The sequence below is a fragment of the Dendropsophus ebraccatus genome, chromosome 9, assembly GCF_027789765.1.
Source record: "Dendropsophus ebraccatus isolate aDenEbr1 chromosome 9, aDenEbr1.pat, whole genome shotgun sequence".
Classification (NCBI taxonomy): domain Eukaryota; kingdom Metazoa; phylum Chordata; class Amphibia; order Anura; family Hylidae; genus Dendropsophus; species Dendropsophus ebraccatus.
Genome location: NC_091462.1, coordinates 90041567 through 90057386, shown reverse-complemented (window position 1 = coordinate 90057386; position 15820 = coordinate 90041567). Strand labels below are relative to the sequence as shown.

The 15820-nt window shown below is 45.9% G+C and overlaps 1 protein-coding gene across 1 annotated transcript; it reads right to left on the bottom strand.

The window, feature by feature from the left end:
* Positions 1-2653: 2653 nt before the first annotated feature.
* Positions 2654-15815, bottom strand: EIF2AK1 (eukaryotic translation initiation factor 2 alpha kinase 1). The gene is made up of 15 exons (XM_069982010.1): positions 15586-15815; positions 11006-11161; positions 10220-10356; positions 10013-10050; positions 9822-9921; positions 9558-9638; positions 8465-8564; positions 8033-8090; positions 7100-7472; positions 6617-6725; positions 6255-6361; positions 5375-5492; positions 4956-5035; positions 3909-4142; positions 2654-2819 (listed from the first exon to the last, which is right to left on the bottom strand). Exons 1-15 carry the CDS (start codon positions 15692-15694, stop codon positions 2706-2708), a joined length of 1914 nt encoding a protein of 637 aa, XP_069838111.1. The 5' UTR covers positions 15695-15815; the 3' UTR covers positions 2654-2705.
* Between the last annotated feature and the right edge of the window lie 5 nt (positions 15816-15820).

The window sequence follows — 15820 nt, the reverse complement described above, 5'->3', positions numbered from 1 at the left end:
TATTTAAGGGGACAGTTTATGGGATGGGTGGAGACGAGCAACGGAATCCGTGGGAACTTAGTGTGGATTCTGTAGTGTGAACCCACCCTTATACTAGACTCTGAATTAGGGCTGGGCGATATGGGCCTAAATCAATATCGCGGTTTATCGCACATGTAGCGGCGGTAACGATAACTGAACGATAATTATGACACTCCCCTTTTGCAAACCACACCCACTTGCCATACTTGATATCAAAAAAGTAAAAAAGCTCACTGAGCAGCAAGCCGTGGTTAGTCTATCATTATCATCATTATTATTATCATTTGTCATTATTAGGGGGTGTATGACTACACAGGAAGGGCCGACAGGGGTGTATGACTGTACGGGGAGGGCTGACAGGGTGTATGACTGTACAGGGGTGTATGACTATACAGGGGGGGGGGGGGGGGGGGGGGGGGGGGGGCGGCAGGGGTGTATGACTGTACAGGGAGGGCTGACAGGGTGTATGACTATACAGGGGGGGCGGACAGGGGTGTATGACTTACAGGGGGGGGGAGCGGAAAGGGGTGTATGACTATACAAGGGGGCCGACAGGGGTGTATGACTATACAGGGGGGGCGGACAGGGGTGTATGACTATACAGGGGGGGCGGACAGGGGTGTATGACTTACAGGGGGGGGGGAGCGGAAAGGGGTGTATGACTATACAAGGGGGCCGACAGGGGTGTATGACTATACAGGGGGGGCGGACAGGGGTGTATGACTATACAGGGGGGGGGGACAGGGGTGTATGACTATACAGGGGGGGGCGACAGGGGTGTATGACTATACAGGGGGGGCGGACAGGGGTGTATGACTGTACAGGGGTGGGGCTGACAGGGGTGTATGACTGTACAAGGGGGAGGACAGGGGTGTATGACTATACAGGGGGGGGCCGACAGGGGTGTATGACTATACAGGGGGGGGGGGCGGACAGGGGTGTATGACTATACAGGGGGGGCGGACAGGGGTGTATGACTATACAGGGGGGGGGGGGGGGGTGGCAGGGGTGTATGACTGTACAGGGGGGGCGGACAGGGGTGTATGACTGTACAGGGGTGGGGCCGACAGGGGTGTATGACTGTACAGGGGTGGGGCCGACAGGGGTGTATGACTGTACAAGGGGGCGGACAGGGGTGTATGAGTGTACAGGGGGGGGCCGACAGGGGTGTATGACTATACAGGGGGGGGGCGGACAGGGGTGTATGACTATACAGGGGGGGCGGACAGGGGTGTATGACTATACAGGGGGGGGGGGGGGGGGTGGCAGGGGTGTATGACTGTACAGGGAGGGCTGACAGGGTGTATGACTGTACAGGGGTGTATGACTATACAGGGGGAGGGTGGACAGGGGTCTATGACTGTACGGGGGGACAGGGATGTGCTACTATACAGGGGGTGGATAGGCGTGTATGTATGACTGTAGTTCCCCTCAGTAACAGTACAAGACTGTAAATTAGGAGGAATGGATGGGCTGCAGCAGGCAGGATAAGCTGTAGGAGACATTGCTGTGTGCGACATCCTGCCTGCTGCAGCCCATCCATTCCTCCTAACTTACAGTCTTGTACTGTTTACTGAGAGGACTACAGGTCAGCTGCTGCTCCAGCTCTGAAATGCCGGCGTCCCTGCACACACACATGTGCAGCACTTGCCGGCCGGATGTGGGGGGCGCTCAGATGAGACCGGACGGGGGGCCTCGGATGTGGGGGGCCTCGGACGGGTGAGGTAAGGTGGGGAAGCCTCGGATGGGACCGGTCCAGTGGGGTGAGGGCCTCGGACGGGTGAGGTGGGACCAGACGGGTGGGGAGATCGGGTGCTCGGACGGGACTTGTGGCGGGGGCGGGCATTCTCACCTGGACCCTGCTCCTGCTCCTCCTCCTTCTCCTCCTCCCCCACCTCCCGCTCTGATGCCGGCGTCCCTGCACATAACGTGCAGCGCTAATGCAGGGCAGCGCGCGTGTGTGCGGGAGCACTCTGACGGGACAGGAGAGGGGAGAGGGCGCTCTGAAAGGAAGATAGAAGTACAAAAATACCGCAGATACCGTCCTGGCTAAGTTGGTCGGTTAACCGACGCCAGTGACGGTATCGGTATTTTTGCGGTATACCGCCCAGCCCTACTCTGAATTGAGGTGTGGGAATATCATGAAATTTTGAGTTTTTTGAGCTTACCAGCTAGGCCATCAATGTCTCCGCAGCTGTTTGCTGAAGCTGAAGTAACTAACACTACCAATAAATAGTGCAGGGCTTCCAGCACAGTTCAGTGTGTGTGGTTGATGCTGCAGCAGATCCCCAATCAGACATAGATTGCCTTTGTGACTAGGCCATCAGCATTATAAACACAGTGGAAAGTTATTACCATTGGTCTCCTATATGCATCTGCATTGTTCTTGCAGTCAGAAAACCCTAGATCTGTGGGTAAGAACATTCTGCAGTCACTGACTATCAGCTAAGTGTACATAGGGTTAAGTCACCATTGAAAATATACAGCAGTTCCTCAATGGAATGAGGAACAAACTAAGAGCTATGCCCCAGGGTTAGACACCTCCACACAACTATGCATTAGAATAGGTAGAGAAATCATGACCACACCTGAGCATATAGCAGCACTTCACAGAAAGGACGGTACACCCCTGTATATAAATAACCTTTAATTTACAATAAAATTTAGTGAACAGACAGCAACAGTTAAAGGCTGGCATCTCTGCTCGAAATCTGTCCCTGTAATAACTCAAGGCTCTTCTTCAGTCTCTCATTCTCCTCCTCTAAATAAAGAACTTTTTGCTGAAGATCCTGAACCATCTGCAAGAAAAACATAAGAATTAAAAAGTACTATTCTAAAGGTAAAGATGATTGCTGACCTATCCTCGGGAAAGACCTTTAATAGCTACTGTGTAGGATCATGACACCTGGCACCCTCACCAATTGGCCAGATCTATGCTGTGAGTAGTGCTGTACGCAGTTGGCTCTGTCCATAATATATTTGTGCCTGGTTATTGCAGCTCCGTTCTGTTCACTTCAACAGGAACTACAGGCTTACAAACCATGACCACTTTCTTCCAGAAACAGCACATCTCTTGCCTTCAATTTGGGAAAGGTGAACTGTAACACCACACCCAACCTGGGGACAAGGGTGTTACTGGTTTTTCAATAAAGTAACTTTTTAAATCCTAGATTACCCCTTCAAGGGTACCTTCACACGTACCGCATTCGCAGCAGATTTCATGCTGTGAGATTGCAGCAAAATCCACTGTGGATATGTAACCCAGCCCCTTAAACCCCTGCTGCCCTGGAGCATACATCACCTGCTCCAGGCTCCTGCTTGCTTTGGAGCCTCCCAGCATCCCCTGGTGGTCAGCCAATCAGCGCACTGCCCCGCCGCTGCGCACTGATTGGCTGACCGCCGGGAGCCTCTGAAGCAATCAGGAGCCTGGAGCAGGTGATGTACGCTGCAGGGCTGCCCAGAGCATACATTACCTTCTCAGCGCCGTGGCTGTGTGAAGCTCCCAGCTCCCCATCAGCCAGTCAGTGCTGTCGTGCACTGATTGGCTGATGAAGAGCGAGGGGAGTCAGAAACCTCACACAAAGCTGCGGCGCCGAGCAGGTAATGTATGGGCCGGGGCTACGGGTTAAAGGGGCCGGGCCACATATCCTCAGCAGAGTGAAAATTCCGCTGCGGGTATGTGACCACATAGAACTTTACTATATCAGGATCTGCAGCGAATTTCGCTGCAAACTAGCAGCGTGAAATCTGCTGTGAATCCAGTACATGTGAAGGCACCCTAATATTTCTACTAATTATAAGACAACTGCATCTCTACAGGATGGGAGAGTTGATGGTTTATTATGCAGTCACCAGCATTGTGCTAACCATACCCTCTCTATACTTACATTCTCCTTTTCCTGGAAGAGCTCACTTTTCAGCATTTTGTCTGCAGATGGACGCAGTGAACAGTCAGCACTGGTCAGTAACCGAACGTATCTACTTTGCACTGGCCAGTGGGTTTCAAACAATTCAGGGATGATCCCGCTGCTGAGAGATGTTAAGACGTTATTCCTCTCCATCTCTGTCCAAAATGGATGAAAGAGCTCCAGTAATATAACGCCAACACTGTACATATCAGACTGCAAAACACAAGCACAATTACTTCATTAAAGCGAGAGATCCTTGTGGTTATGACTGTGTGCACTGCACATGCATACCCTATACCACAAGTGACAGGAGGAGGGCAGTACAGTCATATCTCCCGCCCCCCCCACCATACACAGGAATGTTTGGCATGGCCAAGAGAGTGTGTCCTCTATGAGGAGGCTAGAGTCGGAGCCAGAGAGCTCTGGCTGCAGCTTCTCTCTCTCAGAACAATGTCAGTGGACGATGGAGAGAATCCCCTACACCTTATACTGAAGACTGAACCATACAGCCAACAAAGGTATAAGGCGTATTGGGACCTTAAAGAGGATGTACCATCAGTTACATCCTCTTTAATATGACCCACTGATAGAATGCCGCCGTCACGGGGAAGCTGGTGCCACCGGACGTTTTTTTTTTTGAACAGTGACCCGGTTCCAAAGTACGGCGCCGTTCTATCCACGGGCGCCGGGGCTGAAACACAGGAGACGGGCCGGCCGGGAATTCCCTCTATTAGAATCAATGGAGCCATGTCATAGACGGACGGGGGGATACCGCCCACTGGGCTTGTGCTTCCTCCTGTCCCTCCTGTGCTTCAGCCCCGGTACCCGTTCAAAAAACGGACCGCAGCACTGGCTTCCCCGTGACGGCGCCGTTCTATCCATGGGTCATATTAAAGACGATGTACCTGATGGTACATCCTCTTTAAGACAGGTGGAGAGATTACACAGGCTGTGCAAACCAACTGCAGTAGCTGCTGCTGTCAAAGATTATCAGGGTGCTGTATAAATATTAAAAGATCTCCGTACCTTAAAATCATAGTGTGATCCTTGTAACTGTTCCTGTGCAGCATACATACAGGTGCCCACTCCTGACGTGTGTGTAGAATCTGAATTTAGTGGGAAACAAGAGTGTACTATTAGTTCTATAGATTGTATGTAAGCTGTTATAGGAATATTTATGAGGATTTACATGGTAGGGTTATTGCTCTTTCTACCACATTTAAAGGGGTACTGAGAGGCCCCATACAGGGTCCGTCCATCAGCCCCTCTGAACTTGGCAGGGTTGGGTGACTTTTTAATAATGTCTATGGGGACTTTTAACCTTAACAACAAGTTGTGTCATGTAAAAATAAAATAAGGACTTTTCATATTAGGTGCCACTATAGTCACGCTAAAGACATATCAGTCTATTATAAATATACAATATCTGCCATCTAGTCACTTACCATTGGTCCCATCTTTCTTTGGCCAAATATCCGAGTGCTGTATTATATCTCTACATGCAAGCCCAAAGTCACCAATACGAACATGAAGATCTGGTCCTTGTAAGAAAATATTTCTTGGCTATAAAAAACACAGAAGCAATATGTCAGGTCACAGGTCATAGTGTCCAGTATAAGCAGTAACTGCAGAGGCTGCCATGGTTATTATATAGGTACACATCATCTGTATTGTGGCTGCAATATACTGAACATTTACTGAATCCAGACTTCAGATCCCATAGGAAACGCAGGTGGTCTCGGAATTGTGACTCTAATGCAGATGCTCAAATATGCATATATTACGTACGCATCTAAAAGCAAGTCAGATAGCTACAGGATATATATTCAATGGGAAGAGTGACATTTATGGTCTCATATACTGCATTTATGAGGTATACAGGTATGACATATCTAACTGTATAGTTTTACAACCAGTGCCATATAGCTCCGTAAACTACTATTTTTTTTTTAACTGGATGTATCAGTATAGATTAGTGCAGCAGACTGTGCTATTCCATATAGTTTAATAAATGTATTGGACACTCTAGGTGACAGGCCTATGGATATGCCATTAACAACATATTTTTGATTTAAAAAATGTGGAGCTTTCCCTAAGGGTCCATTTACACAGAAAGATTATCTGACAGATTATCTGCCAAAGATCTGAAGCCAAAGCCAGAAACAGCCTATAAACATTCCTGGCTTCGGCTTCAAATCTTTGGCAGATAATCTTTCTGTGTAAATGGACCCTTAGTGACAACAATTAGTTGCTGAGGTTATAGTCAAACACCAAGAAACCAGCATGTGAAATTAGAGAATATTACACTTGGCTTAGAGATTATACCTTTAAATCTCGATGGAGGACCCCCATGGAGTGGATGTATCGTACACCCTGCAAGAGTTGATAGAAAATACTCAAAGCACTTCGGACATCCACAAAGCCAAAGCATCCTGAGGACAGACAGTATGAAGAACCATTATAGATTTTATTTTAACACAAGAGAATTTACGCTAACATATTCCCCAGCTACACACACACACACTGGACTGACACTAAATTAATAAACTCATGGGTGTATAGTGTTAGATAATGCAGATGATGCTCCCTGGTCTAGAGGCAGAATAACCTATAATAGCTATGTAAGTATTCACAGGAAATGTAAGCGAGAAGATGCCCTAATAAAGCTGCAGTTACAGCAAACTTACTGGCTGAATCTCTCCCTTTTCTGTAGTGCTCATTCCTCTCCTCAATCCAGTCCCACAAGGACCTTTCACAGAGATTCATTTGTATGTGTAACATCAAATGATACTGAATCTGTGGGAACACAAAACCATTAAGTCAACTTATACTAAATCGATCACAAACAGCACACAATGACAGCGGTCTGGCTGTGTAGACAGGAGCGCCTTCCCCCCTATAAATGCAGTCTGGCTGTGTAGTCTGGACCTCCCCCCTATACCAGCAGTCTGCCTGTGTAGTCTGGACCTCCCCCATATAACAGCAGTCTGCCTGTGTAATCTTTACCTCCCCCATATAACAGCAGTCTGCCTGTGTAATCTTTACCTCCCCCATATAACAGCAGTCTGGCTGTGTAATCTGTACCTCCTCCATATAACAGCAGTCTGCACCTCTTGCAGCAGTCTGGCTAATATTATATACTGTACATGGCACAAACTTTAACACTGTACCTCAAAGTGACGGTGTAAGCAGAGTTCTTTCTGGGGGCACTCTTCATCACAAGAAGAATCACTCCCATCATCCATGTCATCTTCAGAATTAAAAGGACACTTGTCCCTCGGACACAGTTCCTGTGAGGAGTCATATTTATTGCAGACACTGGAGTAGGATCGCACATTGGCATTGGAGTCTTTGTTTACACACGGCTTAACGTCAGACATACTGAAGTTCTTGATCTTGTTTTTGGCGTAATACTTGTCTTTATCCAGAAAAGCCATGTTAACACTCTGGGAGGCTGGGTCCCCCGGCTGCTCTCCATCTGTTGAGTCAGCAAACACAATAGATCCCCCACTGCTTTCTACACTTTGTAGACCCTTATTATTCCTGCAATGATGAAAATATCTGGTTCAATACCACGAAATCCGTCTAACTTTTCCTGCAGATTAGTCAAAAGTTTTGATCAGTCAGGGTTTGGGTGTTCTATCCCTGGATAGAGCGAGGTGAAGCACATGCCAAGCCCTTCACTCCCTGGCTCACAGCAGTAGATGCGGTAGGACAGATAAAGAAGATATAGTCAGTGAGTGAAGCTCTTCGCTGATTGCTACTCTAGGCTCTAACAATTGGTCGAGTTCTTACACCCATATTGCAACGGGTCAAAACTTCTGACATGTCAAACTTTTATAAAGTGCAGATTCAAAATAGGCTTTTTACAGTGCTGGTTTCTTTTGGCAGAAGTAATGATCAAGTTGCACTACCACCACAGAATAATAGAGTTCTGGAAAACTTCCGAACAACAAGTACAAGACTATCACTAGGTCAGTAACTAGATGGCTTAAAGCGGATATCATCTCTTAATAGACAGCAATATATATATCACAAATAGAAAGTAATGGACTAGTCTATAATATGGGATGCAGAATACAATCTTCTGGGGCAATACTTACTCCTCAGACTTGTGGTTGGTGGACCCTTTAATTGCTTGTAAGGAGGGAATTGGCTTACCTAAAATCAAAGCACAATAGCTAAGTCTTAGAATACAGGGATATGACAGCATTATTTACCTATCAACCTATGTTCAGATGTTGTTCTGCATTGCTTTCCAGGAAGTATACTACTGTATGTAGTGTCATAAGGAGGACAAAGGAGAGCCTTCCACCCTACAACAAGTGTAAACCAGTGGTGCACAACCCATAGCGCCCCCCCCCCCCAAGTTGCTGCAAAATTAGATAGTCCCGTGCAGACCTTTTTGGTTTCTTAAAACAAACTGGATAACTGAGCAGGGTTTTTACTATGTACTGTAAGGATCAGCTGGAATTTATGGAATTCAACTCATGTCTATGGTCAGATGGGTGGGAGACAGAGCACAAGACACGTACATTTGGAATTTGGAGGCTGCACATGTTCCATCCATGCTGTATTATAACCAACAATATTAGGATGGTGTAATCCGGCCAACACCTTCACTTCACGAAGTACCTGGTTAGAGAGAAACAAAGCAGAATTAATACACAAGCATACAAAAAAAGTATGTTCACATTTACACAGTACATCTATTCCCAGGCGCCCCTATACACATGCACACTGGGCTTGTCTAAGTGTATATGTGCCCTTTATACAGTGTGAGGAGAAAGACACATCTAGAGGCAGCTTATTGCCTGTGAGAACTGAAGATGGGACACTTTTGCCGTGTTGTGGTGGGAGGTAGCGGGTCACTTGTCCAGGATGGTTGGGAGCTACATTATACAAAGACTCTTCTCCTTTATAACCATGTATTACGCATACAGCATTAACTCCATGCGGTTAAGCTGGATTTCGTAGTTCTAGCCTCAGGGAATCTTGTCATGACCAAGTTGGCTAGTCTCCATGTGGTTAGCTAGTGGTATAACAGCTGGATTATTTGGAGTGATATGATCGGCCTTTTATGCTTGTTATATGGTTTTAAAGGAGAAGGGTCTTTAAAAACAAAGAGTAAAAAGTCCGGAAACAACTCCCCCCCCCCCCAAACTGCCGGGGAGGAGGTGGGTGAACAAAACAACATGCACTTGCATCCCCGGGGTGCGCTGTTCTCCGCTCTGGTCCTTTATATTTCTGAGTGGGATCTGGGATGTGACATGTCAGGCCCACTCAGGGAGTCAGCGGCAGAGACAATACCCCACTACAGCCACTGACTGGTTAAAAGGGCTCGGAACATCACATCCTAAGTCCCCTCTCTAGACTAGGAAGCAGCCGGGGACCGTATGACAGCAGACCCAGGGGAGGAAAGTGCATGTTTTGTTCACCTACCTCCTTCCCGGCAGTTCTGGAAAAAAAAAAAAAATATCCATGCCCGGACTTTAATCTTGTATTACTGGCATAAATCTACACCAGCTCATAGTTCTTCATCAACACGGCCCATCACAATCGCATTGCTCTGCCGCAGCATCCTTACAGTAGTAGTACAGACAAACACACCCTATAGGGAGTACGTACCTTCTTACAGTCTCTCCTGGACACCTTCTTTATGAGGATTTTTTTAATGGCGTAGAACTGACCATCTAATTTGTTTCTCACCTACAAAATATAACAAAACAATATAATCACAAAATGCCATGACTGCTTTTTAATACGGACCCCATAGAAAACAACCCGAACCCCCAACTACTACAGAGACTACAGTATATATAAGCTGTATAGTTGTATATTATATCATTCATGGTCACTTTTCTAGTTGTGTTATAAGACCCTGATCGATACCTTGTACACTTTCCCATAGCCTCCTTTCCCAAGCTGAGCGATTTCTTCAAATTCATTGAGGTATCGTGATGTCTGGGCCTCAGCGAGCACATCCTTCGCTCTGAGAAGAGAATGACATTAGTACATAGACTTTCTAGCATGATCTTTGATGATATTTCTTACAAATAACACACTGTATTACCAGCACCAACCTGTTCAGATGGAAATTCAAGTCACCATTGGCTATTTCCTGTGTAAATGACAAGAAGAGACGATTGAACCACTAATAAGATTTACAGCAGTGCATCTACTATGTGCGGCTCAATTCCCAGCATGCATTGTTCCTAACAGACAGCAATCAGGCACCATCCCAGGATAGAAGACGCCCTGTATCCTCCATAGAGAATGCATTGTCATACCTCCTTGTACATGTGGCGTTTAGCAGCCTTGAGCAGCTCTGTGATGGCGGTGCTGTGCTGGAGCCGCACTGTGCTGAACTCATCACTGAAGGCAAATGGAGTCAGAAGGCCCATCCTGGTGAATGTCTGGCAGAGCACTGGGTGGAGAGATACACACACATTAAACACGTGCTAGGAGCTGCTATTGCCTTTGTTGTCTGGGTATCAGTGGAAATAATAAGCTTTGTACAGCACTTCAGAACATGTTGCTGCTATATAAAAAGATTATTTTTCTAACTGCATGTAAGTTAGACGTTCATTTTTAGGATTTCGACAATAAATCTGATTCAAGGGTGGAGCAACTTTCTTTCTTTGAGCTGTTTGGTTTTGCATCATGTTGTATAGTCACTCTGTATCTGAAACCCTGACAGATTTCCCAGGAGCCTCATTCCCTGATGCTATACCAGGGCCCACACATGGCTATGATGTAATCATAGGAAACAGCTATGCTGAGGGGTGTGGGGAGTATGGTGCTCAATATAATGTAAGTTACGTGTGTGTTGAGCAATTCAGCTTTATAAGACACTATAGGGAGACTGGACTTTATCACTGATCACACATGCATGCAGGCTGTTTGCTTTCCAGGGTGAGCACATTGCTGTACTCTGCCCTGCCGGTCATATGGCGGATAACCAGCACTCACAACAATGGAGGGGAAGCAAATATTACTGCAACATACCTGACACCTGGGGTTTGCCCTGGCCTCACCTATGGGGAAAATAACAAAAACCTCTAAAGACGACTTACATCTGAACAGATGCTTGGAGCGGTGAGGGTTCTGCTCATGGACGTAGCACAGATGTTCCACCAAAGACACAAGCAGCAGCTGGTTGGGGACGGTGGTCACATTTGGGAGCCGCCATCTGCCTTTCACCATTTGGAGATCGGACGGTGAATCGGATTCTGTAGAATAAAGAAAGCTCATGTTGAACGTGTTACGACGTAACAGTACGAGATAATGTCACCAGATAATGCCTTGTCTTATAGGAAGTCAATGAAACCAACAGGATGTTCTGGCGTGTGGTCAAACCCCATGGGAAGGATATATAGACTCTATGTTGATGATATTGGTCAGATTTGAACCCTAGTCTAGAAGTCTGCCATCTGCAACTAATATGGACCCCAATGGGCTGCTGCACTTGCCAAGCGACAGACATTTATGTTGACCTAGCAAATCTAAGCAATGATGCAGAATATAGTGGCGAGTGCCCTACCGTGCTCACTTGCTCAATCCCTATTGTGAGACAAAAGTAAAATCTATGGCTTGTGTCAGGAATTGCAGCTAAGTGTATGGTGCCAAACTACACTGCATAGAGACTGTTAGGGTAGGGCCACACTGTGTTTTTGCAGTCCCTTTAAAATATCCATTTAAGGGTGCGTTCACACGTACAGGATCTGCAGCAGATTTGATGGCGCAGATTTGAAGCTGCTGATCAAAAGCAAAATCACATCTGGGCCGTCAAATCTGCTGCGGATCCTGAACGCACCCTTATGGGGGGGAAAAACCTACCTTAGTGAAGCGGCTGCTTACAAGAACAGATGGCATATCAATCTCCAGGCTACATGGGAAAACAAACTGCACTAACATATGACACATGAATGTTAAGAGTAAAAATACACACACGAGTCGGCACAGCTAGGTGATCTGGTTAAGATCTTTTAGTGCTGATCCATACGGCCAAACACATGAAACAGGTTTTTCAGGTACAGCCTGTACTTATACATAAGAGCCTGGTCCTCGCTCACTGTGTGGACTTAGTGAGTGTCTACAGGGACAAGAGCTTCATATCACAGATCAGCCAGGCTATATAATGTGAGGTCAGGGGAGGCGACTAGCAAAAACCTCCCAAGGTCAAGGCAGCCGCTCTGTGTTTACAGGCAGGTTCTCTGTTTCTGTAGTTTATCAGAGAAGCCAGATCTCTGCAGGCAAACGTAGGATTTCAAGAGGCCCGAAGTGGCGTTCTCACCGGAGACACACAGCTGCTGCCGCCAAGTATGCTAGCAGACTGTCTGCCACCATTGTCTCTAAAGTACGGTGACACACGCTGGACTGACAAGCTGCAATGTCTACAGGTGCAACAAGGTGTATAAGATGTTGGAAGCATCAAACATACAGTACGTTGCAGAAAAAACTTTGTCCTGCAGTATGGGTTCAGCATGTCATGTTCACTGCAGCTTTCTCCATTGACTTTAATGAACAGAGTACACTGTGCAGCCAAAGCTCTATTCTCTAGGTGGCTTCCAAACATTGCTCATGTAGAGCTGGGGATCGGGGATGCCCCTTCAACTACACAGAACCAGATATTTCATTGACTTGAACCAACATTTCTCGGCTATACAGCAGAGCTCACAGCTAAGAGAATAAATATATACATTATATATATATATTATATATATATATATATATATATAATTATATACACACACACACACACACTCAATATGAAACAAGCAAATAACACTAAGCTGTGTTCTCCTGTCATTGTCTCTATCTGGTGGCCGTGTGTGCACTTCTTACCCCTGTGTCTATGTGCTACGTGCTGGTGGGGCTGGTCCCTATACAGGGCAGTCAGTGGGCTATGCCCTGCAGATAGTGGTTATCTGCTCCCTGCACGCCTCATACAGAGGAGGTACGATACATGAGACGGCTCTCGGCATGAAGATCTCATGGCTTCTGCTGGGACATTACCCGACATGTGACAGGATATCTTACTGTTACATCAGCGGGGATACACTCCATCCAGCCTGTGGTACTCTTATCACTAGCACAGTATTACAGACAGTATATACAGTGTGCACATACAGCCATCATGTCTCCACATAGACACGCCATACGTAAATAAGAGCACACTCGACTGGTGGTGGAGGTCGACAGTGCAGAGTTTTCGGGGGGGGGGGGGGGGGGGGTGTTACACGTAAGGTGTAAACACAGGCAAACATAAGCAACTTTATGCACACTTTTTTCTTCAATTATGTGACACAGAGCTAAACATTTCTAATTTTTTTTTTGCATTAAAAAAACTTACATATGTCTAGAGATGAGCACAACTTGAGCATGCTGGAGTCTGATTAACGGTGGCTGAAGAAGTAGGATGCAGCCCTAGGAGGTTTGGGATAACATGAGCCATAGGCTGTATCCATGGGTCCCGAACTCCCTAGGGTGGCATCTAACTTCTTCAGCGACTTATAATCACATGCCAAACAATCAGACTCCATCATGCTTCAGGAGTCCCGCTCATTTCTACATATTTCATAGTAAGCCTTTTCCTTGTAACTAATAATATTTATTTGTATAGCGCCAACAGATTCTGCAGCGCAAGTCTATGGGTATGTCAAGTAATGTGAGTCAATAGGATTGTCAGACATTCAAATGGATAAGATTGTAAATGCAAATGAAAAAAAAGAACACAGCGGCGCTGCATGTGCAGGTGAGACTACTGTGATGACAAATGCAGAACCTCACCTGAATGGGTCGTACACATTAGGCCCGACTCTAATAAGTGATTGTTATCAGAATCCAAAGGGCTGCCCGCCACCTTCTGGTTATCCAAAATGGGTGATTGGTAAAATGCCAATCCCAATGGGCAGGAGATGATTGGTGGAATCCGTTGTGGCACCAGACTCAAACACCAGCCTGGTTCCTCCACATGGCTCAAGAAAAATAAAAAATACTCACAGCACTGGTGTTTTCACATTTAAACTTTCATTCACGATGCAACGCATCTCGAGGGCAAAATCCCTTCTTCATCAGGCAGATGTTAGGAAACACCATACATTTATATTAAAAATATAACAGGTGACCCGTACCTGGGTGTCATACTGACAACACCAATTGTTACCCCAATTACTTGCCGCTGCTGTATACCGCCATGGTAAGTCGCTGCTGAGCATGTCACCTGACATCAACCACACATGACCAGTTGCTGGGTGATCTCCCGTCTATGGGTCATCCAGGCTCGGTACACCCTTCAGGAACTGCCAACAACTGCAACCGTTTCAGACATACTGGCCCCCATCTCTACACCCCAATACTCTACCTGCAGTCAGGGGCACTCCAGTCACCACCATTACCCATGAGTGGAAAAGGTCACCATCAGCTGTGCAGGGAAGTAGTCACATTACCCGACACGACCACCATGAGGTATCATGTTATTGTGTACAAGATGTCAGGTGCTCCTAATACGTGTACGTGTGTGTGTGTGTGTGTGTGTGTGTACGTACCAGAATCTCTGATATCTCTTTACTGTTAGGGACTATAGTCACTTTATATAATGACTGATTAGTCCAATAGTCAATTAAAAATTACCTTTACTCCTGTCTTCGCAGCCATCACCTTTGCTCAGTGTGCCCCTCAAAACAACTATTTACATTGAAAATTCATTGGGTACTGTTCAGACTTGATTGCATTTTTTGTCTGTCCATGCATTTTCTGTACCATAGACTTCATTTATTTTATATTACCCACCTTGTTTTCCCACATTGCACATATTTGTTATTATATTGCACTAGTTTTTGGGTCACAGTTTATGTACTACGATAAGTCACTATAAAAAATCCATACAAAAAAGTTTTTTTTGCTGAAGCAAATCCAATGAAGCAGCAAGGCCCCCGATGAGTGGCTGCTGAAACGCATTGGGCCAAACAAGAGAAGTCTGAAGTGAGTCCTCCCCAAAAACAAGGGAAGTAATAATATACCTTTAGCAAAAATATAAACTTTTTTGTATGGATTTTTTATCTTGGAAAATCAGGACATTATTAGTGACTGTTGTTATACTACACAAACTGTGACCCAAAAACTAGTGCAATACAACAACAAATATGTGCCATACCTAGTGCAATATAATAAAAAATATGTGCAATATAATAAAAAATACGGCAATATGGGAAGACAAGTTTAAGAAGAAATATGGACAGATATCATTATTTAAATGTGTGAGTTGGCTAATATATGAAGTCTATGGTACAAAAACGCATGGACAGACAACAAAACGCAATGAAGTCTGAACAGTACCCAATGAACTTTCAATGTAGTTATGTTTTTTTCTGGTGGCACACTGAGCAAAGGGGATGGCTACGAAGACAGGAGTTTGGTTATTTTTTAATTGACAATTGGACTAATCAGAGATATATATATATATATATATATATATATATATATATATATATATATATATATATATATATATATATATATATATATCTCTATCTATCTCTATCTCCTTTTCCCAGCTGCCCCTCCTGTCAGGACCACTCTGTGCCTATATAAAGCCCTGCAGTCCGGCAGGCGGTAGGTGACAGCTGTCTCCGCACACTACACGATCACCCACCGTCCAGCTCCAGCTCCGGCTCCTCCGGGTAATCAAACACCGGCTTCCCGCCGCCGCCCTTCTTCATGACCACCTGACCGGTGCCGGGGGGTCCCGGGCTCTCAGACATGGGGGCGTATCCCTGCTATTACCGGCTGCACATGGTCACCCTCCGATCCGCAACACCACGGACGAGCGTAGCTACAGTCATCCAGCAACTTCCAAGACAACCATAGACATCACATTCCGCGGGATA